This window comes from Mchenga conophoros, linkage group LG3 (assembly GCF_057382185.1).
Source record: "Mchenga conophoros isolate Kocher_MC1m ecotype Shallow Benthic linkage group LG3, M_conophoros_male_GT1.1, whole genome shotgun sequence".
NCBI lineage: Eukaryota > Metazoa > Chordata > Actinopteri > Cichliformes > Cichlidae > Mchenga > Mchenga conophoros.
The window spans coordinates 34,011,599-34,039,495 of NC_140528.1; the positions used below are offsets into that span (position 1 = coordinate 34,011,599).

Here is a 27,897-nt window from a genome sequence, read left to right on the forward strand (position 1 = left end):
GAAAGAAAGAAAACCCAAGGGGAGAAGAGACGGTGAGAAGGGGGGGGAAGAGAGACAAAAAAAAAACAAAAACAAAAAAAAAACAAAAAAAAAAAAACTCCTGGGTCACCTGTATGGAGAAAAAACAAACAAACAAACAAACAGAGGAGACAGCAAACAACAAAGAGCAACATAATAATAGAGAAAACAAAGCACCATCACAATAAACTAGCTAGTCATAGATATCAGTATTTACTAAGTAATAAACGATATTGTGCAGCACGCAAGATAGACAGCGCACAGTGTGCTTTGAGGCAGCAGCCAAGAAAGCTTTAGTCCGCGTCTGTGAATACCCATGTGTGCATACCTGTGTGGATCAGCATGCTTGCATTCCAAAGGTTTCTCCATGTAATGATCTGCTAGGGAGTGTGGGGGGGCCACAGCCCCGTCCTCCAGGGTGTGAAGCGGTATGGAGGAGATCAAAACTCCAGACATCCAGAGGCCCCCAGAACACAAGAGACCATGGAAGACCAACAGAGGGGCAGCCGCGCCACTGTCCCAGTAAGAGCTGAGGAGAGTCCCAGATGAGGGCTCACTCAGCAGCCGCGGAGCAGAAGCCAGGGGGGGTTGCAGTGACGCGCCCGTGAGCTCCGCCGGCCCCCAGCCGCGCCTGAGTGACCGAGCCCTAGGCCGAGAGGCCGGGGGCACCCCACCTCCAAAGGGGCCCGAGCGAGCCCCAGGCCCCAGGCCCCGACAAGCGGCCGCCAAGGAGTGAGCCGGTGTGTACCCGGACGCCCACCCCCAGACACAAAGAACCACCAACGCACCGACACCTGAGGGAGTCCGCCACCGGCAGGGGAAGTGGTGGTGGGTGGAGATAGGCCTCCAAACCTTGGAGGGCCTGAGGTGTCCCCAGAGAGGTGGCGTCTGATACCCAACCTGACATATAGACACAGACATACAGGCACACACAGACACAAACATCCATTCCCACCCTCATGCTCTCATATGCACTCACTCCACACTCAACCAACGTGGAGACAGACATAAAGAGACGCTGTACACACAATCACACTCCCCAAGCGTACTCTACAAACCGGGTCTAGGTACCCTTGCCCCTGGAGGGGGGAATTGCACCCAGACCCAGGTGGTGTTACCCTTTTCCCTGCGGTGGGGAGAGGCAGACCACCCCGACTCCGCAGCAGCAGGGAGGCCCCACACCCCAGACCGCAGTCGGACGGCCAACTCCTCCTACTAGCCCTCCCGCTCCAGCAGGCCGCAGAGAATGGGGGTGGGAGAAGACTCCAAACCTCCCTCCACCCGCTCATTGTAGTGTTGATGCATGTGTGTTCTAAGGTGCATTTAAAACCCAGGAGGGCATGTGATTCATTATTGAAGCGTTTTTCTTTGTTAGATCATCACCTGTTTACGCTCACAACAAAGAAACATTATTATCCTTTCAATTTGACTCCACTGATCACCTGACTGAAACTGTGTGACCGTTACCATGACGACCAGCTGGATCACAAAGTTTCCTCCATCTTCCTGTTTAACCCCTCCTACCGCTCTGTGTGTAAGAATACCAATAAAGTTATTTAAATCTGGATGAGTGTCTGCCTCTGACCACCAGGTGGAGCTAAAGTCACACAGGAGCTGCAAACAAAGAGAGAGTGAGACTGTAGGTGATAGTGATGGGATTTCCGGCTCTTTTTAGAGATCCGGCTCTTTCGGCTCTGAACCGGCTCTTCAGGTTGTTTTGTTGCTTTAATTAATTTATTATTAACAATAATATAAAATTATGCACAAAAGGAATTACTAACGTTAAAAAAGTGGTTTTATTTATATATGTTTATATATAAATATATGCGGTGGCCCCTAGAGACAAAACACGTACAAACTCCAAAACACATTTCTAGCATGAACTGAACTTCCAAAGCAGAGCTACTAGATCACTTAAATTACACAATTGAAAGCATGTGTGTATTGTTTGTGTATTTATACACAGGCACTTATATATATTCAAATAATAAAAAAAAAAAAGTTCATTTACCTGTTATTACCACACACCAAATCCGGTCGTTGGTACTTGCTGGCTTGTGTAGCCACAAGATAACAGAAGCTCAACACTGTGCCCAGCATCCTGGAGCACTTCTGTTGTCTTTTGTACGTGTTTTGAGTTTGTACGTGCTTCAGAGTTCGTACGTGATTTGAAGTTTATATGTGCTTTGTCTGTAGAGGCCACCGTAAATATACTTTTATTTATTCACTCCACATAAAATGTAATAAATAAATCATTTAATACAAAAATCAACTATTCACATTTCAAGTTTTAACTATTTAAATTTTCAGCTTTTTCCTTTCACAAATTTAAAGTGAAACAACACAAAACACTGCAAACCACAACACAATTAAATATAAATTATAATATGAAAACAAAAAGAAGATGCATATTCTCTGTCATATGGACCTGCATGAATAAACTTTCTGAGTCCTTTATCATCTGCAACCGAAAATAATTGTGGATGATTACTATACCTTTCTAATGTGACCTTGTTGTCCCTGCTCTCTCTCTCTCCCCCCCGCTCTGTTCCTGTGCTACTGAGTGTAACTACCGCCCCTCCCCCCTCTGCCCAGCGTAAAGCACAAGGCTCGTGTGCGGAGTGAAGCGGAAAAAAAGTGCGAGAGAGAGGCTGAGAGAAAGAAGAAAAAAGAGCCATTTCGTTCGCGAACGACCCATCACTAGTAGGTGAGCTGTGATCATGTGAAGCTCTCAAAGTGTCAGGGTCCTGGGACTGGGCGACCCAGGAACCCTGGGCAGTCATGGACCTGTGTATTATTATTATTATTATGTATTTTTGGTGTCGTTTCCCCTTCTCTGTGCGTGTACATATGTGTGTTTCTCTGTGCTGTGTTAGTCTGTGTCCCACTCATATGTTTAGGCGAGGTATGGGTGTGTATGTCTGCGGGTGTGCCTGCAGGATGGAGCTCGGCCACCTGCAGGCCTGAGGGGTGTGGCCCTGCGGAGGGACTGGCCACACCCGAAGCCACACACCTGCCGCTGATCAGGGCTCGTCGGGGGAGCTACTTAGGAGAGTCTTGGAGCTCCTACCGACGCGGGATCATTGCATGAGACTCCACGTTAGTCACCCTGTCTAGGTTTTGTCTTAAAGTGTATGCCTGCCATTCCTAAGTGTCCTGACAGCTGCCGCTATTGTTTCCCACAGGTGGAGCGTGGAAGGCTTGGGAGAGCAGCGAGCACCGGGGGGTGCTGACACGGGAGCAGAGAGCACGAGGGAGACACGACACGGGAGTCTGGGGAATACACTGGGGTTTATTGTTACTTTCCATCACTGTAAATAAACGCACTGTTTATACACAGAGTACCGCGCCTGGGTCCTCCTTTTCCCCACATCCCCACGGTCTGCCAGCCAGACCGTGACACAAAGGCTCATCTCACTCACTCTGCCCACACTTCTCACTCCTTCTCTGCATGACCACACAAAATATCTCAAATATAATCTTATGATCTTTATCATGAGCAGGTGTGATCTCAGAATCACCCACAGCTGAGTTCTGTGGAAGCATTTTCAGTGACACTGGGCAAACAGAAGCTGCAGGGTCAGTTTTATTGACTGTGAAGTCACCGGGACCAGGATACAGATATCAGTGTTAGCATGTGTGCTTTCTGTCACACCCAGAAAAGACTGAAGTCCATTCTGAGCCTGTAAAACGTCTCTGTCGTTAACACGGTTTTTGAAACAAAGCCCAGAGTCCTTCTGTCCTGAACTGTAGAAGTTAACCATTGATTTTACCCTCTGCCAGGATCAGAGCTTTACTCCACCTGTCTGACTTCTTCATGTGTCTGTGTCACATAAAGTGACTGCTTCTTCTTCTTTGTTTGTCTTTGTGAAGCTTTACATGTAAAAAAGCAGCATCTGCATCGATGCTTCACTTATTTAATGACACTAAATGAATGAAACACATCAAACCTGCAGCTGGTTTAAAGTGTTTTATGGGTTTTGACTGTAATTTTAAATAAATGTGCTGAAAAGCTGAAGTTAAACCATCAGAGAGTAAAAACTAAGATCTTACAGGAAGTCCTGACCTGCTCGGCTGCAGGTTCAGTTTATCAGAGTTTGAGTTTCTGTGTGAAGGTCGAAGTTCAGTCATCACACGAGTGACATGTCATAAAAGTCACCAGGATACTCGTACAAACACTGATCTATAACATAGAAGCAGGCTTTATGTCTGTATTATTCTCTACATACAGACTGTAACACCGACCTGAAACTTTAAACTCGTCACTTAAGAACCAAAATTAAACATTAACAAGTTTATTTTGTTTCTTAGCAAAGTTCACATCTTATTGCTGCTTTGCTGAAGTTTGGTCGAGTCGGGCTGTAAATGATCTGTGACACAGACACACCTTATTGACCCGTCTGCTCACACTTTTCCTCACAGGCTTTGATTTAACTCTGTGGATCAGCAGTGACATGGTCACAGTGGGTACTGTAGCAGTCAGCCTCATGTCCCGTCTGAAGCAGTGTGAGAGTGTCAGTAGATGATCAGCAGAGGAAAGTGAAGCTGCTGTGAGCTGATGTCCTGAAGGGCTTTTAAAGAGTCTCTGAGTTTGACAGGAACATGAAGATGTTTGTGGTGTTTGTGATCCTCCTGCACGGTAAGTACACCTTCCTCTCTCTGCTCTCATCATCAGCTTTTCTTTCATCTCTCTCTCTTTAATGTGTTGAAGTGCAGGAGGAGGAGATTTCCATCAAACACTGGATTCAGATCAAACTAACAATCCAAAGCAGCAACTTTCAAATCTCTGGATTCTTCTTGGTGCCTTTCAGATGAGCTCATGTTACAATCAGCTGCTGTGTGTGTTGTTGTGTAGCTGAAGCTCGGACTCACATTTCATATGTGACCAAAGGAAACTTGGTGCTGTGTGACACACTTTAGATTCTCTGCTGCTGCTTTGAACTCTTCAAACTAAAGAGCCAAACGGATGATTGACTGTGCAGCTCTGACATGGCACCAAATGTCCCTGTTATCAGCTGCTGGATGGACGTTATCAGAGCTTTTTAGTGCCACACGGATCACCCGTAGGGAATGCCAGGACTGACATAATGAATTAATTAAATACACCATTAACTAATTAATTAAATGTGTCATTAACTAATTAAAATGGGAATTAATTAAATAAATATTATTGCCACATTTAAATAATTATTTAATGGTATATTTAATTAATTAATTTTGGCACAGTTGACTCCTTCAGGTCTCACCATGAAATAATTTATCTGTCAGCCTCACCCATCAAACTCAGGGGGCGGGGTTAACGCTGATCGAGTCAAAACCATTGCTTTGGCCTGGTGGCCATTGTTTTTAGCACACAACAACCGGCATGTTGAAACTAACAGAACCCTTTTTGTGTGTCACCAAATACCATTTTAATATCTTTTTAGCCGAGAATGTAGTGGTTTAATCTTCACGTGTCTGGTCGGTTCATCAAGATACAGCCTCTTTGTAAAAATGCTTCGATGATTTCGGAGATGTCTGCCCAGTCTCACGGCAAAGCGTGGATAGACCCGCTCGCCTCGCAAGCAATCGAGCTGTTATTACCGCCGACAAAGTGCAGGCCCCGGTACACAGCTGTAGTAACCCCCGCTGACACAGACTTCATTTACTGAGGTTATATTTATCGAGTTTTTATTTCCTGATGTTCTTATGTGTCCTACCTGTTTCAGTCGCCAATTCTGAATTATAACTAACATTAAAAACATGTTTAAGGAGGAGAGAGAGCAAATAAATCTGTTTAACATCTGATCTTTGGGTTTTTGTTCAGTAATCAGCGTGACCTGTGTATAAACGCATAAAAGAGATAACGTTGGTGTTTCCGTCATGTAGTAACTGCTGGCTTTAACTGTACAAAGGTTGTTCGACACTATGAAACACATACAGACTTCATGATGTTCGGCTAATATTTTTATTGTAAATATTAATCTTGAGGATAAACGGCCCTGTACACCACAGAGCCACGTCAGCATATCCACGATATCTTCAGCTCTATGAGTTAACACAGTTTCACAGATGTATCACATGAAAGTGTCGGCAGCATCAAACTAATCTAACAGTCATCTACAAATAATTCACGGGTGATGTCAATATGATTTTACAAAAATCATCCTTATTACTGCCAACTATCCGAGAGACGTGAAAATCTACAATATAAAGAGCACAAAAATATAGCAGTCTAACGCAACACTGTAACAGAGATGAACCGTCAGTTTGTCACAGATCAATGTGGAATGAAAGTGATTGGTTAAACAAGAGTGTACCGAGCTCACAGCCCCAGTGTTCCAGTGACATCTCTGAAAACATCTGAGCACTTTTGCAAACATGTTCTATGTTGACAACCTGACCAGACATGTGAAGATTACGCCACGACATTCGTGGCTAAAACACTATTAAAGGTGTAGTTGGTGACAGAAAAACGGGGTATTTTAAAACTTTACACCACCACCATTGCTGCCTGTGATTTGAAATGCATTCTGGGCTGCCCCAAGTCCACACAAGCAATCGACTATCTAGGATTCACCTGTCTTGACTTACTTTGCACAGCAACCAATCAAATGTTAGAGAAGCTGTAGTGGCAGCGTTAACCCCGCCCCCTTAGTTTGATGAGTGAGGCTGACAGATGAAATGATTTCAAGGTGAGGCATGAAGGGGACAAATAGATTGCGTGGGCCTGTACAGGAGACAAAGAAAAAATTTTAACAAAATGAAATAGTCCAAATCAGAAAATAGTTACACCAAAGTAAACTGGATCTGGGCTTGTTGCAGGGATCTGAAGTTACTAAACATTTTGTGAGTGTATGCACTCACACTTAGGACCATATAATGATAAATATGTGCGTGATGAAAGTTGGGCAACACGCTAACGTCCTTACTCCACTCTGTATGCTTGTATGGGTCTGACCCTTTCACTCCTCTGATTTTTTCCTCGAACATTTTATTTGCCTTTTTGTCAAGTCTGTCTTTGCACGGACCTGAGAACTGTGAGAACTGACACTAACGACATGACAAGAAGTACTGACTGACAGGGACTAAAATACACTGGCAGGCACATGAGGAAACCAGGAACAGGTGGGCACACAGCTAGAACTCATTAGGCTAGACAAGACAAGAAAGCAAAGCAGAATACACCAACATGAGACAAGACCTTCAAAGTAAAACAGGAAATCCACAGACTGAACTCAAAGACAATACTAACACAGTGCAAAAATAAAAATAAAAGCATTTATCTCAGGCATACATGTGTACTATTTTTATTAAGAGCGATTAAGCTTGTGTTCTGTCATGTAGTGACAATTAGTTCATTACCAGGCATCTGGAGAACTTGAAGACATTGTGAGAAGGTAATTTATCCATTTAAATCAGCTGTGATGGATCAAGGACACATCTAAAACCTGCAGGACACCGGCCCTCGTGACTGGGATTGGTGACTCCTGCTTTATAGAGTTAAGCACCGTGTGATTCAGGTGTGTTGACCCAGGGTGAGATAAAACCTGCAGGGACACCGGCCCTCGTGGACCAAAACACTCATAACCATGAACAATAGAAGAAAACAGACTAATAAACAACAATACATAATCAAAAACACAGGGCCACAGGCCCAGGACCGTAACAAGTGATTCAAACAGTATCGCACATCCTCACTGCAGGTGTGAAGAAGGAAACCTCAAATACAAAATGATGTAAATTTATGAAGATGCTTTGACAAAGCTTAAAATCCTACTATCAGTTTTGTAAATGTTAAATTTAAGTTTCAAATGCGAACAGAATATACATCCCATAGAACAGCAAACAGCCCTGTAGACGGTACATGTTTCTCCTCTAAATTTAATTCTGTCATTTGCTGTAAAAAATCTATTTTATTTTGAAGGATCAACATGAAATGATCAGGTTAGCTTAAGAACACCAAACTTTTAATGCATCAACAGCTGCGTGTTGTTGTTATCAGGACTTTAACTGGAGATGAAGATGTTGCTGCCACTCCTGGGGTCCGTTCTTCGTACCTCGCTAAGTAGGTTAGCTGGATTTGATTGTTGACGATTTCGCGTGATCCTGGATCGTTCGGTTCCCCGAAGCTCATCCGGGACTTGCTGTCATAGCAACAGATCCGTAAGTGTAAACCTGCTTGGGAGCAGGTTTACTTTATGTAAACAGGATTAGATCGCGGCCACGCAGGTATGTCCGCTTCATTTATACGAAAGCAACAGCGATATTCCACCACTGTTTCACCATAAATAAATATTATCAATGTAACTAAAGATAATGCAGCACTTGATCCTTTTATTGATTTCACACAGATACATACAGGTCATTTCCTAAAAAAGGGAAATGTACTATTAACATTCTATTACATGTATGTGATTATTACAGATGTAATTCATATTTCAGAGTAGTAATTGTAAATTACTTCATGTAAGCAAGATGAGAGACCACGGCTATAAAAGCGAAGGTGGATTTGGGAAGCCTGTCGCAGCCATGTCCTGTCCGTATACGCGAGCAGCCCATTGCGGAAGGTGCAAGATTGATAAGGAGAGTCCTCAGAATTCAGCGTATATTGCGGGATAGACAGGATCCTTTAGCTCAGCGCGACAGTGTGCTCATAGAGAGATATCGATATTCCTGTGAGGGTATTATTTACTTAACCAACTTGTTGACGAGGGGGTGCAGGACCACCACCTGTCTTTTTTTCCTCTGCCCTTTTCTTGGTTGCTGTTATGAACAAACTAACAGAGTATTACAGGCCAGTATTACTTTGCCAAGAGACGAAAAGCAATCTAAGAGATAAATATTACCATTCTGTAGAATACTCCTGTATTCCACTTTTACTTGTTCCCATGTTCTTGTGGGTCCTGTTGTGGCTCTAATGTGAAAGGGGATATAATATAACATATTATAATATAATATAATGCCATATAATATTGGACAATATAGTGTAATATAATAAATCTACCCTACCGCCTACTGGTGTTGGCCAGAGGGGCCGATGGCGCGATATGGCAGCCTGGCTACAACCGTAGCTGCCTCCACCAGTGTGTGAATGTGGGAGTGAATGAATAGTGGTATCGTAAAACGCTTTGGGTGCCTTGGAAAGCGCTATATAAACCCAATCCATTATTATTATTATTATTATTATTATTATTATTATTATTAAATTACTTACGAGTTTAATTTGTCAGCAACTTTCTGCCAGCCCTCTCTCCTTGCTTTTGCAGCCTTTGCAGTGTTCCCTTGCGTTTTAATTAAACTCTGAAACTCCTGAAATCCCTCACTCATGAGTTCTTGCTCTGCTGCCGGAAAATACCGAGCACGCCCCTTCGACATTTTCGCCGACCAATCAGCGGGTTGCCGATCAATGTTTCTACTATCGATGCGTAGCCCCTTTTACGACACCCAGTGATGTCACATTACTGCGTCCAGCTGTACTAATCGTCAACAGCAGGTGTGTTCGGGGAACCGGATTAGCGAGCTCACGGTTAGCGCGATGATTTGATCTTGGATGTGTCATTTGATCTTGGATGTAGTAAGCGACGTACGAAGAACGGGCCCCTGGAGACAGCAGTCGCCTCATTGTTCTGACACACAACACAAAACTATCCACAACACTACACACTAACTACACAAGACAACACATTAACTACACACCCCAAACACGCTAAACGTCACAAATCTCTCACGTCTCAAAACTCGCTCTCTGTCACATTGTCCATGGTAACACTTTTATGCGTTCTAACATTCATGTTCATTTTTCAACAAAATGTAGATATAAATAAGAGATGGCTTTCCTCATTTCACCGGTTGCAAAATAAACTTTTAGCACATTTTCAGGCGAGAATGTGGCTGTGTAAACTTCAAATATCTGAGCCGACCGACACATCGTCTTCAAACCCCGTGGTCTTTCACTACTCGGGTTAAACATGATATATAAGTCACTTTGATATCCTAAGATGTTATTGTTTGACTTTTTTCAGTGTTTTATTTGTGACTGAGTGCATCAGTTTGGCTGAGATTAAAGTTATTAGATTAGATTAAATTAAACTTTATTAATCCCTCGGTGGGGTTACTCTGGGGTTTTCACACAGCTGAATAAGCGTCAAACAGAAAACTGATTAAACAGAAGAGTGCGATGGTCAAGAATTTACGCCAGCGTAAATTCTTGTTATTTAGATAACATGGAGCAGATGGCACAGTTTCACTTCACCAAGAGAGAGAGCTCGTGACATAATTCTGAAGGCCGTCACAGTCGCTCACTTCCGGCCTACCCGGCTTTCGGAGGACCCAGCCTACTTAGACCACGAAGGCCGGGTCGTCAGGTGGATACAGCATCTGAATTTGGACAGCCCCGACTGGGGCACAGTAATAATGGTGACATTTAACTTACAACCCCCCCCCCTTTGAATGTCTCCCTAATTCTGAGGTTTCAAGGTTGGCAAGTATGGTTAGTGCTTGTTGGATAGGAAAAATCCATGTTTCAATACTTTTCATAAAACATGGCTGAGATTGACGATACATATTCTACAACTTTCTGAAACTACTTTATGTGGACCCAATGAAAAAATCCACTGCATATACATAACAAGTATTTTTTGTTGTGTGTCCTTGTGTCTCCTTCCAGTTTCCCAGCATGCCATCTCCATAGTGGTGGAGGTGTATGAGGGGGAATTATCTGTCCTGTTGCCTTGCAAGTACTCAGGTTTTATACCTGAAAACCCCACAGTGCTGTGGACTCGCAATGATCTCGACCCCAAATCTGTCCACCTACGACGAGAGGAAACAGATGATCTTAAAGGGCAAAACCAGCGTTACAGCGGGCGCACATCAATGAGGCCTGATGCTCTGGACACTTCAGACTTCAGCCTCACTCTGAGAAAACCAACAAAGACTGATAGCAGCATCTACACCTGCTCCATCGGAAATGAAAGAAAAGAACTGAAACTGACAGACATACAGCTGCATGTCAAAGGTAAGAAACTCAACACCTGTTATTATAAAGGTCAGAGGTCAAACTAAAGAGTAACAGAAAAGATCTTTCTAGTTCTGAAAAAACTGATAAAATAGTAAAAATGTTTTCTAGAAGCAACCACTCTGAAACACCAAAGAAGAAAATAGAATCTTATTGGTGTTTCTACTAAATCTGGATGATTTGATCCAGAAATTCTTACATGTGCAGGAAAACCAGCACCTCACCTGCCTAATAGCGAGAGACAATAACAAACCAATATTCTCTTATTTATGTGTAATTACTATAACAGTAGTACTGTGAAGACCTGGCACAGTTTTGGCTCACGAGCTTTCCTGATATTTTTTCATGCAGAATAGAGATTTTAATGACTCGACTATTGATATTTTTTACTGGCAGCAGAGTGAGAGGTCAGTAACACAGATGCTCAGATCTCAGCTCAGATCAATTCTATGATTAAAATCAGTGTGACTGCTTGTTGAGTCTGTGTTTCCACAGGCCCCGCTAGTTTAGAGAGTTATTCCTCATGAAGAAAACAAGACAGTAAGCGATCGATCGATCTGGGAGGCCCCAGTTGGTGTCTCAGGAATGCACTTCGAATCCTACCACCAAATGACCCCTCTGCTTGTTGCCTTTTATTGAAAACACCGTTGCAACACACACAACAGTTTACACAAGCACCTCCCACCGTAAACCCCCCCCCCTTGGTTACAAAAGACAAGGCACTGTGTGTGTGCTTGAACCAAGCAGTAGGATCAAATTATTAAATTCAGTTCTTTGCATTCTTTTGGCAAGGCTCAAAGTGGTCTAACTCAAAAATGATCTTTATTTTGCATTCCCGCAAATGGGGAGCTGTTAGGCGCTCTCATGCACCCACAGCTCTGAAATAAATCACAAGAAACACAATGACAACATTTAACAATTTGACTTAACACTGCTGCTTCTTTAGTTACAGAACATCTGGAAAATACTCTCACCTATTCATTTTTTCCACATTTTGTTATGTAACAGCCTTATTCCAAAATGGATGGAATCAGTTTTTCACCTCCAAATTCTAAAACATTTGCTTAAAATTTGTCCAGGTGTATTTAAAAAAGCTAAAATTAACAGATGTACAGAAGTACTCACAGCCTTTTCTGGGACACTAAAACTTGAGCTCAGTTGAATCTTGTTCCCTCTGATAATCTGTCAGATGTTTCTTGATTGGAGTCCACTTGTGATAGATGCAGTTGATTGGACATGATTTGAAAGGCACACACACCTCTCTGTATAAGGTCCCATATTTGACAGTACATGTCAGAACACAAATCAAGCCTTGAAGTCTGCAGACATTAGTCAGCTCCAGTGTTGCTCAGTGGAGAGAGGAGAACCTTCCAGTAGGAGAGCCATTACTGCAGCACACCCGCAATCAGGGCTGTATGGTACAGCAGCCAGACTGAAGCTGCTCCTCAGTCAAAGGCACATAACAGGCTACCTGGAGTTTGCCAAAAAGCCCCTGAAGGACTCTCAGATCATGAGAAAGAAAATTTCTCTGCTCTGATGAAATCTATATTGAACTCTTTGGCCTGAATGTCAAGTGTCATGTATGAAGAAGACCAGGCACCACCTGGTCAAAACTCTCCCTACAGTGAAACATGATGGTGGCAGCATCATGCTGTGGGATATTTCTCAGTGGACAGAACTAGAACATTTCCTAAATGCACCAACGCATACAGAGACCTTGTTAATAACAACCTCCTCCAGTGCCCTGGATCTTGGACTGGGTGAAGGTTTATCTTCCAACAGGAAAATGATCCTAAACATAGAGACAAGATAACAAAGGAGTGGTTTGGGACCACTTTGTGCTCTTTGTTCTTCAGCGGTCCAGCCAGAGTCTAGGCAAGAACACAATCAAACATCTCTGGAGAGATTAGACAATGCCTTTGCACTGACACTCCTCATTCAGCCTGATGGTGCTTGAGAGGGTCTGCAAAGAAGAATAAAGAAAATGCATAATAATAGGTGCCAAGCTTGCAGCATCATACTGAGAAAGATGCAAGGCTTTAATTGCTGCCAAAGTTGCTTCAACAAAGTTTGCGAATACATGTTATTCTAATTTTTTATTTTTAATATATTTGCAATAATGTAAAGCATTACCCTGTCATTGTGAGGTAAATGAATCATGGGAATCCCAGGTATTGTGTGTGTAGAAATTTGAGGTGAGAATGAATGTTGGAATAACAAAATGTGGAACAACTGAATACTTTCCAGATGCAATTTTAGTTTTTTTGCTTTACTGTCCTCTCAGGCGAGCAGGTGGAGGTAAAGGTGGAGGAAGGGTCAGAGTCTGTGATCCTGCCCTGCAAAACAAAATCTGACCTGCCGGAGGACACCACAGTGGAGTGGACTCACTCTGACCCTGAACTGATGGTGGCCCAAGTGCATTCAAACAATAGTGATCACCCGAAACAGCTGGACAACCTTTACTGCGGCCGTGGAAAGATGAACAAAGACCTGCTGAGAACTGGAGACCTCAGTCTGACCCTGAAATACCCCACAGAGAGAGACAGTGGAGGATACATCTGCACCATCTACAGGGACAAAGACATCTTGAGACAGAAAGTAGTGCTGCAGGTCAAAGGTCAGACATGTAGATAAAGACCAAGGGTCAGTGTTACAACAGCACATCAGAGTTCAGAAATCATGACATTATTTTTGATATTGGTCCACAGAACGGTTTCCATCCTGGGCCAAAGCTCTCCTGGTTCTCCTGGTTCTTCTTGTGGTTTCTGGAGGACTTTTATTTCATTACCGGCACTATTTCATGTCAGGTGAGTGTCTCCTACTACACTACCCATAATGCCGATGGTCAGCAGGTGTCCTCTGGTGGCTCCTTGACTGTGGCTCACACAAACTTGTTCCAGAAGCTGAAAGAGTTGAGAGTTACAAACAGCTGATACTGAGAGCTGAAGAGAAACTTCCAGGTTTGTTCCAGAAGTCAGAAAACCTCCTTCAGACTCAGTCATTGATCAGTGAAACAGCTCCACAACATGACTTTACTAAACAGTGTTTGTGCTTCACTGCATTGATCTGACACAGAGGCTGCATGTGTACTTTATTTATCCCTGTAAAAGTCGTACTAAGAATAAAATCTCTTTCCAAGAGAGGCCAGCAGAGTGCAGCAGATGTGAAAACAACCAATACAAGTGAACAGAAATGTGAATAATATATAATAAGTTTACATTGTTGTAAACCAAGTATTGTTTCAGCATTTTGCTGTTTTCTAATAATATTACAAGAAATGGTCCCAATACAGAAATCTGTGGAAATCCATGCCTAGTTTTACTTTTTGAAGAAAACTCCTCATTTACATGAACAAACTGGAATCTATCAGATGTGATTCAAACCACTGCAGTAAATTTCCTTTTAATAACTCTGGTGTGTTCTAGTGTTTGTAGTAAAATGTTGTGGTCTACACTGAGGTCTAACAGGACAAGCACAGAAATAAGTCCACTATAACAGGTCATGAGGAGAACATTAGTAACCTTCACTACAGCTCATGTTGTGCTTTGTTGTCCTCTCAGTTTACCAGGTGGGGGTGGATTCAGGGGTGGAGTCTGTCTTGTTGCCCTGCAAAGCCACAGTTTGGCTGCCTAAAGATGCTAAAGTGGAGTGGAAGGACAAAAACAACAGGAAGGTCCACGTGTATGAGAACGGCTCTGACCAGCCTGAAGAACAGGACGATAAATACAAGAACCGAACAAAGACGAAGAGAAACTTACTGGAACCTGGAGACCTCAGTCTGACCCTGCAATACCCCACAGATGGAGACAACTCCACCTATACCTGCACCGTCTACAACAGGGAGGGAAACATGCTGATGACGAAACAAGTGGAGCTAAAAGTCAGAGGTCAGTGCTGTAGATACAGATACAGGCTGCATCAAAGTGTCACATGTAGTTCTCTCACATCAGTTGGATTATATCTATAGCAGCAAACAGCAGCTGAGACACAAATCTTTGTCTGTGTTAATAAAGTTGGATCAGTTCAAATAGTTTGTTGCTCTGCACTTGAAAGCTGTAGTTTTTCTAATGCACCACCTTCATGTTTCCTTCATATTTGAATCCCCCTGTAGATACTGACAGGTAACCATGTCACACAGAGCTCAAGCCTTTGAATCCAGCTGTGATTGTTGAGTTTCTATTGAATGCCATCCATCCATCTTCATCCGCTTTATGGGTCGTGGGGGCAGCAGCCTAAGCAAAGAGGCCCAGACCTCCCTCTCCCCAGCCACCTCCTCCAGCTTATCGGGGGGAACACCAAGGCGTTCCCAGGCCAGCCGAGAGATATAATCTCTCCAGCGTGTCCTGGGTCTGCCCCGGGGCCTCCTCCCGGTGGGACATGCCCGTAACACCCAGGAGGCATCCTTGTCAGATGCCCGAACCACCTCAGCTGGCTCCTTTCGATGCGGAGCAGCAGCTGCTCTACTCTGAGCCCCTCCCGGATGGCCGAACTTCTCACCCTATCTCTAAGGGAGAGGCCAGCCACCCTTCGGAGGAAGCTCATTTCCGCCACATGTATCCGCGATCTCGTTCTTTCGGTCACTACCCACAGCTCGTGGCCATAGGTGAGGGTAGGGACGTAGATCGACCGGTAAATTGAGAGCTTCGCTTTTACACTCAGCTCCCTCTTCACCATGACGGACCGGTGAAGCGTCCGCATTACTGCAGCTGCAGCCCCAATCCGTCTGTCGATCTCCGGCTCCCTTCTCCCATCACTCGCGAACAAGACCCCGAGATACTTGAACTCCTCCACTTGGGGCAGGAACTCATCCCCGACCCGGAGTGGGCACTCCACCCTTTTCCGGCTGAGAACCATGGCCTCAGATTTGGAGGTGCTGATCCTCATTCCCGCTGCTTCACACTCGGCTGTGAACCGTTCCAGTGCGAGCTGGAGGCCCTCACCCGATGAAGCCAACAGAACCACATCATCCGCAAAAAGCAGAGATGAGATTCTGAGGCCACCAAAGCGAAAGCCCACCGCCACTTGGCTGCGCCTAGAAATCCTGTCCATAAAAATTATGAACAGAACCGGAGAAAAAGGGCAGCCCTGGCGGAGCCCATCACCCACCGGGAACGAGTCCGACTTATTGCGGGCAATGCGAACCAAGCTCTTGCAACGGTTGTATAGGGATCGAATGGCCCGTAGCAATGGGCCAGACACCCCATACTCCCGCAACACCTCCCACAGGACACCCCGAGGGACACGGTCGAATGCCTTCTCCAAGTCCACAAAACACATGTAGACTGGTTGGGCAAACTCCCATGCACCCTCAAGTATCCTTGAGAGGATAAAGAGCTGGTCCAGTGTTCCGCGACCAGGACGAAAACCGCATTGTTCCTCCTGTATCCGAGGTTCGACTAGCGGACGAACTCTCCTTTCCAGCACCCTGGCATAGACTTTCCCAGGGAGGCTGAGGAGTGTGATCCCCCTGTAGTTGGAACACACCCTCCGGTCCCCCTTCTTAAAGATGGGGACCACCACCCCGGTCATTCTTTCTATTGAATGGACTTTTTCAAATCCAGCTGTAGGCCTGTGTTTGTGAGCTCATTAACAGCTGTTTGTTTAGAGAGACATGGTCCTCACAGGACAGCCACTACAAACATATGATTTTATAGAATATGATGCATTACTGCAGATTCAACACAATAGAAAGGATTTGAAATGAGCTCAGCCTTAAACATGTGCAGCAGTAATATTGATCCACAGACACTGATGGGAACATTTTTCTGCACAATAAGTACTTTGACTTTTCATACTTTATGTACAATTTGCCAGTACTGCAGTTTTGTGTGTAGTGAGGTGTTTTCATGGTGTTTTCTTGGTGCTTTTACTAAAGGAAGGCTTCTATCAAATTCTTCCACATGTTGTCAAACTGAGCTGTGTGATGAAGTGAGTGTGACAGAAACACTCAGACTGTGTTTCTTACTTTGTTGTCCTCTCAGTCCCCCAGGTGGAGGTGGATTCAGGGGTGGAGTCTGTCCAGCTGCCCTTAAACACCACACTTCACCTGCCTGAAGATGTTACAGTGGAGTGGAAGGATAACAATGCAAAGGTCCACGTGTATGAGAACAGCTCTGACCAGCCTGAAGAACAGGACCAGGTTTATAGAGACCAAACGAAGATGAATGAAGACCTGCTGAAAACTGGAGACCTCAGTCTGACCCTGAAACACCCCACAGATGGAGACAACTCCACCTACACCTGCACCGTCTACAGCAGGGAGGGAAACATCCTGATGATGAAACAAGTGGAGCTGAAAGTCAGAGGTCAGTGCAGTAGATACAGGTCAAAGGTCAGACTCATGATGGTGGTTCAGTCTCAGTGGCTCCATCCAATAATGTTACAGTGTTAGCATGTCTGATGTTTGTGGCTGTTTTGGTTTTTATTTGATTTCCTCCCAAATGTAAAAGCTTCAGCAGATGAACTGTAGGAGCAAAGTTCATGTGTGAGACTTCATCTGAAAGGTAACATCTTCTAGTTTCTGAACATGTGTTTGTTTAGCATGTGGCTAAAACACAGGCTAAGCTACGTCAGCTCAAATCTCAGTAACAACCTTCTTTGGTCCTCATCTATAATCAGTCGTATCTGAGTCACAATAACTAGAAGATGATATCTAGCAGAAGTGTGAAAATCTCCACATCCTTTCTCCATGTTATCATCCAAAGCTGTGTGAAGTTTCAGAGCTCTGCAGCTAACAGAGACTTTCAGTTTGCTGCTCTCTTCCTCTGACAGCTCCATTCTTAGGGAGCGTTAGTTCTCTGTTTCACTTTATTCCATTTATTCAGTCTGATGTTCTCTGATCTGTTTCTCTTGTTTAGTGTCTTAAAGGCTGCCAGTGCCTCTCTTTGCTTTAACCAACCTTTCTCTTCATTTCTGAGCTTTTTAAGGACTTTAACTGATGCATCAACCTTTGAAAATGAAAAGAAATCAGTCAGATTCATGGCTGCATCAAAGTGTCAACGCCGCCAAGGATGGTCCCAAGCCCGGCTGCAAAAGGAGGGTGGTCCCCTGCCGAATCGACCAGAACCAGCTTTCTGGGGAAATGGGGCATGAAACTGTATAGATCCAAATCGATCAACGTCGCACATTCAAGATACTGCACGAGGGACTCAGGATGCTAGTGAGAAGTGGACTACTGTCCAAGGTAATATTCGAATTTCACTGAAAGTGGCAATCAACATTGGTGTATGGAATGTCCGCAAGGGACATCACGTTGGCCAGAACGAGATCATCGTGCAAGAGATCCAGCGCTGAAACATCCAAATTGCAGCTTTGTCTGAACTTCGTCTAATGGGATCAGGTACTACCAGCATCAAGCCCTCTTCCTCCAATGAACCCATGACACTCTATTATTCTGGGGTAGAAAAGTGTTAAGCAAGCGACGGCTTCAACCAGTGTCCTCGCTTTCCAACCCATTTCAGAACGCCTTGCCACCCTAACCATCAAAGGAACGATCACGACGCACAACACCTCTGCCTATGCATCAACAGAGACCAGCTTGGATGCGGCCAAGGACAACTTCTATAACAGTCTTTGACTCATCTTGGACGCTACTCAAAAGACTGACCTCATCATTATTGCCGGTGATCTGTGTGCCCACGTTGGATCTGAACGACTTGGCTGGGAGGCTACCTTGGGTCATTCCCGCCATGGAGAGATCAACTACAACGGACTTCATCTTTTCTCCTCTGCTGCGACCAACAAAATGGTCATCGGGAATACCATCTTCCAGCACCCCATTAAACACCAGCTCAGCTGGAGAAATCCTAGTGGAAAGGATTCGGCAATGCAAGACTATGTGCTAATAAATGCCTGATTCTGATCATCCCTTCAAGATGTCTGTGCAATGAGGGGCTGTGGCTTTGATCACTACCTTGTTTGTGCTCAACTACAATTGAAACTCGAGCACATGAAGCAGACGCCATCCAAGTTTACAAATTTACATTTGAAAATTTGCGATAACGATATAACTGACGATATAATTTACACAAGATAAAATACTTAACAACTCCACAACTTTATTAGTGCAAAAAAAAACCCATCAGTGTATTTTCACTTAAAAAAGCAGCTGTTTTTTATGTCCATTAAAAGTTATATAAACATTTAACAGTGCAAATGCAAATTCCTCGCTGACAGTGTAACCAAAAGGCATTTCCAGTAGAAACTGTCCGACATATCCTCAGCATAACCATGTATAATATCCACAAAACTTAAAAAGAGGTTATACACAACACAATACAGTAATATTATGGTGAAGCACAGTATGTATCACTCCGCCAGGCCCCTGACTATGATAGCCATAATGCTCCCACAATCCATCAAGCTGTGCGGCTTCGTAGCTTAGCAATGTCGTACTAAAACATTTGACAGATTTTCGAGCGCTGTGTACCTCATAAATCGTTTCGGGGTCAGTAAGCACAACTAGAATTCATATGTAAGGCACACGGGATTATAAGGGGCACTGTCGATTTTCAGAAAAATCAAAGGATTGGTTTTAAGTGTGCCGTATTTTCCAAAAAACACAGTAATAACGACGGCCTGCTAGTATGCTCTACCAAACATTTTGCTTTGGTGTGTATCTGACGGACGAAAGCTAAACCAGTTCCACACCGCTGAAGTTGCAGCGTTTTTACAAACCAACTCTGGTTCATCTGTTTCATTCAATGATCCGCTTTCTCCCTTCTCATTCTCCGTCGCCGCCATGCTTTTTCCACCATGTGCGTATGAAAACAAAGGCACTGCACATGCGCGTTTTACCCATATTCTATTGCAATATTTCATTTCCTTATCATTGCCTAACATTATACCGGTATTACCGTGAACGGTATGATATGGCCCAGCCCTAATTCCAACACGCCTTTTTGAATTGTTTTGCACTGCTGGCTGATTCAGACAATGTGGATAAAGAAGAGCAAAAAATTGCTAAGGCCATCCTTGAAAGTGCCCGCCTACTCTGTCCCCCAACCCGGCACCACACCCAGTTATGGATATCCGACAAACGTCTCGATCTGGTAGCAGAGCGCAAGAAAGGAGAACTGGTAGACCTTGAGCGTTACCGGCTGCTCAATCAAGAAGTATGCAGGATGATGAAGAGGGACCGGAAAGCTTACTGGAACCAAGTGGCTGAAGACCTGGAAGTGGCATCGTCGAGACATGACTACCCCACACTTTACTGCTCATTGCGTCGTCTAAGCAGCAAATCGAAGTCCACAAATGACAAGATCAAGAAGGCTGATGCTACCTTTGTGCGCTCAGTAACTGAACACCTGCATTGTTGGAAGGAATTCTTTGATGGCCTCTACAATAATGACATGCTGCAAGGCCGAACTGAAGTGCCTCCCGAAATCGACCCCCCCCCCCCATGCACCAATGTCAGATGCCGAACCAACAATTGAAGAAGTTAAACATGCAGTCCATGCATGCTATCTTTGCCAAAAATGATGCTGGACCAAGTAACTGTGGAATCAATTAAAACAGCCTCCTTTCTCAACTTAATGGACTAATTCAACAGATCTAGAGAACAGATGAGATACCGAAAAGGTGGAGGAAGGTAATTACCATCTCACTTTACAAGAAAGGTGACACCCGAGAGTGCGAGAACTATCGTGGAATCAGCCTTCTTTCCATCACTGGTGAGGTCTTAATGAAAATCGTTCAGTCATGCCTACAAAAGCATCATGAGCAGGCAAGCAGAGAAGAGCAAGCCAGCTTTCGACCTGGGCGCCGATGCTGTGATCAGATCATCGTTCTTCACCAGCTGATTGAGCGAAGGGTTCGATGTGGACAGTCGACAGTGATTGCCTTCATTGACCTAAGGTCTGCTTTCGATTGCATCAATCAGACTGCCCTGTGGAGAATGTTGGAAGCAGAACATGTCCCCAAGAAGATCTTTACCCTCCTCAAATCAGCCTATCACGGCTTGCCTTTTGATGTAGCAGAACCCCGCCCACCGGAGAGTGCATGATGCACCCAAGAAGACTTGGATCAAGCAATTTGAAGACTATCTTAAACAACGACGTCTAACACTCGAGCAAGCGAAGGTGAGGGCAAGAGACCACAAGGCCTTGATATGCATCGTTGATCAAGATGGAGACCCTACGGCACACACAGTGACATATATGGCTTCGTGGACAACCTCCCCTGCCAAGTTCCAGCTAGGGACAAAAGACCGAGAAGAAGAATCAAAGTATCACATGTAGTTCTCCCAAATCACCTGGATTATATCCATAGCAGCAAACAGCAGCCAATATACAAATCTTTGTCTGTGTTAATAAAGTTGGATCAGTTCAAATAGTTTGTTGCTCTGCACTTGAAAGCAGCAGTTTTTCTAATGCACCACCTTCATGCTTCCTTCATATTTGAATCCCCCTGTAGATGCTGACAGGTAACCATGTCACACAGAGCTCAAGCCTTTGAATCCAGCTGTGACTGTTGATTTTCTATTGAATGGACTTTTTCAAATCCAGCTGTAGGCCTGTGTTTGTGAGCTCATTAACAGCTGTTTGTTTAGAGCAGGGGTGCTCAATACGTCGATCGCGATCGACCAGTCGATCGCAAAGGTAGTATTGGTAGATCGCATGGCATTAAAAAAATAGATGCCAGCCTATCATCCATCCCGTCACTTGATTGATACAGGGAAGCCAGTCAGATGACAGCAGATTTTTTCTGACGCTTAGGTCGCTGCGCATGCGCAAACAGCGGCGCGAAGTGTAGTAAAACTGACAAGCTAGTCAGCGAGTTAACTCCAATTTTTAGCTCTCGGTTTTTTCTCTTAAACCTGGCCGTCAGCAGCTACTGTCCGGACTATGCATCCCTGGCTGATTCAATTCAGTGCAAGTCATCAGAGTAAACTCAGGTAATGACAAAAAATTTACATAGTTAATTGTGTTGTGAAATATTGGATATTGCGGTTATGCATGTATATACATTGTAGATATAAAGAATCCTCAATATATTTATAAATAAGTATATGTTTTGGATTTTTGTAGTGGGTAGATCATTTTGACTTGGTCATTTTATAAGTAGCTCACATGCGGAAAAAGTGTGAGCACCCCTGGTTTAGAGAGACGTGGTCCTCACAGGACAGCCACTACAAACATATGATTTTATAGAATATGATGCATTACTGCAGATTCAACACAATAGAAAGGATTTGAAATGAGCTCAGCCTTAAACATGTGCAGCAGTAATATTGATCCACAGACACTGATGGGAACATTTTTCTGCACAATAAGTACTTTGACTTTTCATACTTTATGTACAATTTGCCAGTACTGCAGTTTTGTGTGTAGTGAGGTGTTTTCATGGTGTTTTCTTGGTGCTTTTACTAAAGGAAGGCTTCTATCAAATTCTTCCACATGTTGTCAAACTGAGCTGTGTGATGAAGTGAGTGTGACAGAAACACTCAGACTGTGTTTCTCTGCTTCATCAAGTCAAATCTGGTCCTCAGAGACTGAATAAAGTCCTGTCCCACTAACAGCAGCTCCAACAGTCTGTTCACTGCTTTCTTCCTGTCAGTCTTCATCTTTCTGCTGCGTCTCCTCTTCACACTGACCACTTTCTATCTAACAGTGAGCTCCCAGTGAAGCAGCAGCATTCAGCCTGTTAGAGTCAACACAAATGTCTCCATCCAAGCTCATGTTGTGCTTTGTTGTCCTCTCAGTCCCCCAGGTGGAGGTGGATTCAGGGGTGGAGTTTGTCCAGCTGCCCTTAAACACCACACTTCACCTGCCTGAAGATGTTACAGTGGAGTGGAAGGATAACAATGCAAAGGTTCATGTGTATGAGAACGGCTCTGACCAGCCTGAAGAACAGCACCAGGTTTTCAGAGACCGAACGAAGATGAATGAAGACCTGCTGCAAACTGGAGACCTCAGTCTGACCCTGAAACACCCCACAGACTGGGACAACTGGACCTACACCTGCACCGTCTACAGCAGGAAGGGAAACATCCTGCTTAAGAGACAAGTGGAGCTGAAAGTCAGAGGTCAGTGCTGTAGATACAGGTCGAAGGTCCGAGGTCATGTAGGAGTTTATTCTCTAAAACCTTTTAGTTTGAATCTATTTTTAAGTTCATTCCAATAAAATAAATTCTTTGATGTTTTCATTTAAGAGCAAAATTGTCAGGCCGAGCCACTGTGTGTTGAAATGAACAAACTAAAAAGACCATTAAAAATGGAGTTGAAATGATCCTGACTTCAAAATAAAAGCCTCTGGCATGAGTTGAGTTTGGATCAAATCAATAGTTTTGTTAGTTTAGTCCAAACCAATGTAAATGTATAAATATCAATAGTTTTAAAGCTGCTGAGATCATTCAAACACTTTGATCCAGTCATTTGGATGTTGTCAAATGTCAACCAACCAACACAGGTTCCACAGTCAGAGTCAAAGTGGAGTTCTAGCATGGACGTGACGCTCCAAGAAGCTTCAGACAGACAGTGTTCTCCAAAAGTTCTGCTCTAAAAGGAAACTTTGAGCTGGCTCTGTGATTGTTGTAGTCAGAAGGATGGAGGCTGGATCTTTGATGAGTGCTTGCACACAGGCTGTCTTTAAGTATTCTGGGACACAGCCAGAGGACAGACGAGTGTTCATTATTGGAAGCAGCCGAGGGGCAGGGACATCCCAAACTTCACTCAGCAACTTTGGAGGAATCATATCTACACAGCTTGATGAGCGTTTCCTCACTCGATTCCATAATCTGATGAAAACTTGCAGGATTTCAAAGACGGTCCACTGAGCTCCAAAGAGCTCCAAAGGGCTGTGCTTATTAGAATGAATTAAAGGAGAGAAATTACTTTACATTAGCAAGAAGCACGTTGATGTTCAAAACATCAGAGTTCACAGACTAGACAGTCCTCTCCAGATTTCATCATGTTTCTGTTCAAAACAACAAGTAACAAAGAGTCAATGTACAGAGATGAGGTTCAGCAGCTGGTGTTTTGGTGCAGCCAAAACAACCTGTCACTGAATGTGGACAAAACCAAGGAGAGAATCGTCGACTTTAGGAATGGTAAATTGCCTGTACTTGTATAGCGCTTTTGCAAAGACATGCACCACTCATACACCACTCAGCACCCACGGTTCGACAGTAGAGACTGTTAACAGCACCAAGTTCCTGGGAGTTCACATCTCAGACGACCTCACCTAGACCATCAACACCACCTCCATCACCAAAAAGGCCAAGAACTTCAAGTAAAGAGTTTTCCAAAAAGTTGATTCTGTTCATCTGGACGTAGCGTTTTGTGGGAGAAACGTTTCGTCACACGTCCAAGTGACTTCTTCAGTCTCAGCTGACTGCAGGTTTCCCCAATCTTATAAACAGTACATTTGCATAATGACTGAAACCAGCCCACTGAAGGAACAATGGAAGGAAAGAGGAAAGAGGTTCAACTCTTTTTAAGAAGGCTTCAAGGCATCCAAGAAAGTCCAGCAAGTGCCAGGATCGTCTCCTAAAGAGGATTCAGCTGTGGGATCGGAGTGCCAACAGTGCAGAGCTTGCTCAGGAATGGCAGCAGGCAGGTGTGAGCGCATCTGCACGCACAGTGAGGCAAAGACTTTTGGAAGATGGCCTGGTGTCAAGAAAGGAAGCAAAGAAGCCACTTCTCTCTAAAGAAAGCATCAGGGACAGATTGATCTTCTGCAGAAAGCATGGTGAATGGACTGCTGAGGACTGGGGCAAAGTCATATTCTCCAATGAAACTCAGATTGTTTGGGGCATCTGGAACAAGGCTTGTCTGGAGAAGAAAAAGTGAGTGCTACCATCAGTCCTGTGTCATGCCAACAGTAAAGCATCCTGAGACCATTCATGTGTGGGGTTGCTTCTCATCCAAGGGAGTGAGCTCACTCACAATTTTGCCCAAAAACACAGCCATGAATAAAGAATCGTACCAACACATCCTCCAACAGCAACTTCTTCCAACAATCCAACAACAGTTTGGTGAAGAACAAAGCATTTTCCAGCACGATGGAGAACCGTGCCATAAGGCAAAAGTGATAACTAAGTAGCTCGGGGAACAAAACGTTGAAATTTTGGGTCCATGGCCTGGAAACTCCCCAGATCTTAATCCCATTGAGAATTTGTGGTCAATCATCAAGAGGCGGGTGGACAAACAAAAACCCACTAATTCTAAGAAACTCCAAGAAGTGATCATGACAGAATGGGTTAATATCAGTCAGGATTTGGCCCAGAAGTTTAGAGCATGCCCAGTCAAATTGCAGAGGTCCTGAAAAAGAAGGGCCAACACTGCAAATACTGACTCTTTACATAAACGTCATGTAATTGCCAATTAAAGCCTTTGAAACGTATGAAGTACTTGTCATTATATTTCAGTACATCACAGAAAAAAATGACACAAAGATCTAAAAGCAGTTTAGCAGCAAACTTTGTGAAAACTAATATTTGTGTCATTCTCAAAACTTTTTCCACGACAGTGTATACCCCCTTTACCCCAGTCTTTATGTTTATTCATGTTCTTTCTCTTACTGTATTTGTTGTTGTTCTTTTGCACTGAATGTAACTGGAGCCTCGTCATCTTGTCTCTCTATGTACTGTACTGTGTATAGCAGAGATAATAGTAAAGTTTACTTTGACTTTGACTTGACAAACATAAATTCCAGTTTGAGGAAGTGGGAGCGCTGTTTGGAGTCCGGTTGGTGCCCATGTGGATAAGGATGGTGTCGGCCTCCGGACGGGATCGTATTCTGCCAGGAAACTTGTCTAAAACGTCCCAGAGCGTCGGGCCGGGAAAAGACAGAGCGCACGCCTCCTTTATTGTGAAATTCCTCACCATGGTAACTGAACACATCAGCTGGTCTGCAGCAGGTCATGTTCAGAGTTTGAGGCTCAAAGTGTCCCATTTTCACTGATTGTTTCCCGACGACATGCTTCACGTGTGATATGGATCCTCTGCTGAAGGAATCTGCTTTCTATCCACAACCTGTTGATCCGTGTCTGACTAACAGCAGCGCAGGAAGCCCTGCAGTTACAGAGAAACTGTCTGAGTCGCATTGTTGCTGCAGTTTACCTGCAACTGCTGTGAAGAAAAAGTCTCACTGTGTTTGTGTTTGGTCCTAATCTGCTGCCTGTCTGTTTGACATGCTGGATTTCCAGCTGATCGATGACAGATTAGAAACTGATCAGTCTATTGATCACACAATATTCCATCAATAGAATTGATTTGACTTTGATTTGTGTAACAAAGTGATTTCCACGTCTCCTTCATGATGTGACAGTGTCAGAGCTGAATGCACTTGTAGAGTATCATGTTTTTATGGCTCACATTTAAAGTGTTGCAGCTCTAATGTACAGCTGTCATATTAGAAATAGAAGCAGCTCTGATTTTAGTGCTCAAAGAAATCTATGAAGTGATGAATTCACACATGAACAGTTTTCTGCAGCGTTCCTCTCGGCCTTATTTGCAGCTCCACTCTTGTTTTTGCTCTAATAATTATTTCTCTCCATGAGTTGTTTCTCTGCCTGAAGGAGGCGCCACTCCATCGCTTCATTTAGTGCAGAGCAAGAGTCACATGATGCTGCTCTGAACACCAATCACACTTTGTACAGCTCATGTTGTGTTTGTTGTCCTCTCAGTGTGTCAGGTGGAGGTGGAGGAGGGGGTGGAGTCTGTCCAGCTGCCCTTCAAAACCACACAAAACCTGCCTGAAGATGCTGAAGTTGTGTGGATATGTAAAGAACCTGAATACAGGAAGGTCCACGTGTATAAGAACGGCTCTCACAAACAGCACCAGGTTTACAGAGACCGAACGAAGATGAATGAAGACCTGCTGAAAACTGGAGACCTCAGTCTGACCCTGAAACACCCCACAGATGGAGACGGTGGAGAATATGTGTGTGATGTCTGGAGGAACGGACGGGTTAGATTCAAAACAGTGCAGCTCAAAGTTAAAGGTTTGTTTGTGTGTGTGTGTGTGTGTGTGTGTGTATGTGTGTGTGTCTCTGACTGTCTTGTGTCTCCTCTGCAGGGAGAGTTCAGGTCCAGGATCAAACAGGGGACATCAGGAACAGAAGCAGCTCCATTGATCCGACTCCTCTGATGGCTGATCAATCAGTTTGATCTGTGTGTTCTTTGATTATTGATCAGTGATGTCAGAGTGGAGTCAGTGTGATGTTGTTGTTGTGTGTTTGAGACTTTTAGTGTCCATGAAGGTCTCTGCTGCCGTAGATCCTCTGAACTGTGACAGAGGTCTCACTCTGGAGGAAACTCTCAGCACTTTCCAGCAGCTCCTCCATCATGGAGGACGTTCCCTCACTGTAACAGGTGGAGGAGAGAGGAGAGGAAGCACAGGTGGATCCTCTGAGGAAGAGGAGCGTCCTACAAACCACACGATCACATGACCAGAGGGGCGTGGGCTTCAGTGGTACTAATAAAGGAACAGTGCACATGTTCCACTTTGAGACGGCACACTAACAGACCACCACTACCCAGTTTATTACTGGCTAATGTGCAGTCTCTGGAGAAAAAGCTGTGCGAGCTTCGGGCAGAGATCTCGTTCAAGCGAGAGATGCAGAACTGCTGCGTGATCTGCCTCACAGAAACCCTTTCTATCGGACAAGGTACCAGACTCCGCAATACAACTACCGGGGTTCTATTTGCACCGCAAGGGAAGGTCACAGGATCTTACTGGGAAAAGCAGAGGCGGTGGTGTGTGTTTCATGATCAACAATAGCTGGTGTGATTATGCGAACGTGCACCCAGTTAAATCCTTCTGCTCACCGGACCTGGAGAACCTGATGATTAAGTGCCGGCCATTCTGGCTACCAAGGGAATTTACAGCAGTGATTATTACGGCTGTTTACATTCCCCCACAAGCCGACACTGACCGTG

The 27,897-nt window shown here is 44.2% G+C and overlaps 1 protein-coding gene across 2 annotated transcripts; it reads left to right on the forward strand.

Moving 5' to 3' along the window:
• The first annotated feature begins 4,452 nt into the window (after positions 1-4,452).
• On the forward strand, positions 4,453-27,126 carry LOC146578301 (butyrophilin-like protein 2). 2 transcript variants are annotated; one of them, XM_085257851.1, is made up of 9 exons: positions 4,453-4,657; positions 10,667-11,014; positions 13,299-13,631; positions 13,723-13,821; positions 14,575-14,901; positions 16,996-17,319; positions 22,716-23,039; positions 26,643-26,960; positions 27,035-27,126. In XM_085257851.1, the coding sequence occupies exons 1-9, from the start codon at positions 4,621-4,623 to the stop codon at positions 27,124-27,126; spliced, it is 2,202 nt and encodes a 733-aa protein (XP_085113977.1). In that variant the 5' UTR covers positions 4,453-4,620. The 2 variants fall into 2 exon arrangements, with proteins under 2 accessions (XP_085113977.1, XP_085113986.1); XM_085257860.1 differs by lacking the exons at positions 10,667-11,014; positions 13,299-13,631.
• The last annotated feature ends 771 nt before the right edge of the window (positions 27,127-27,897 follow it).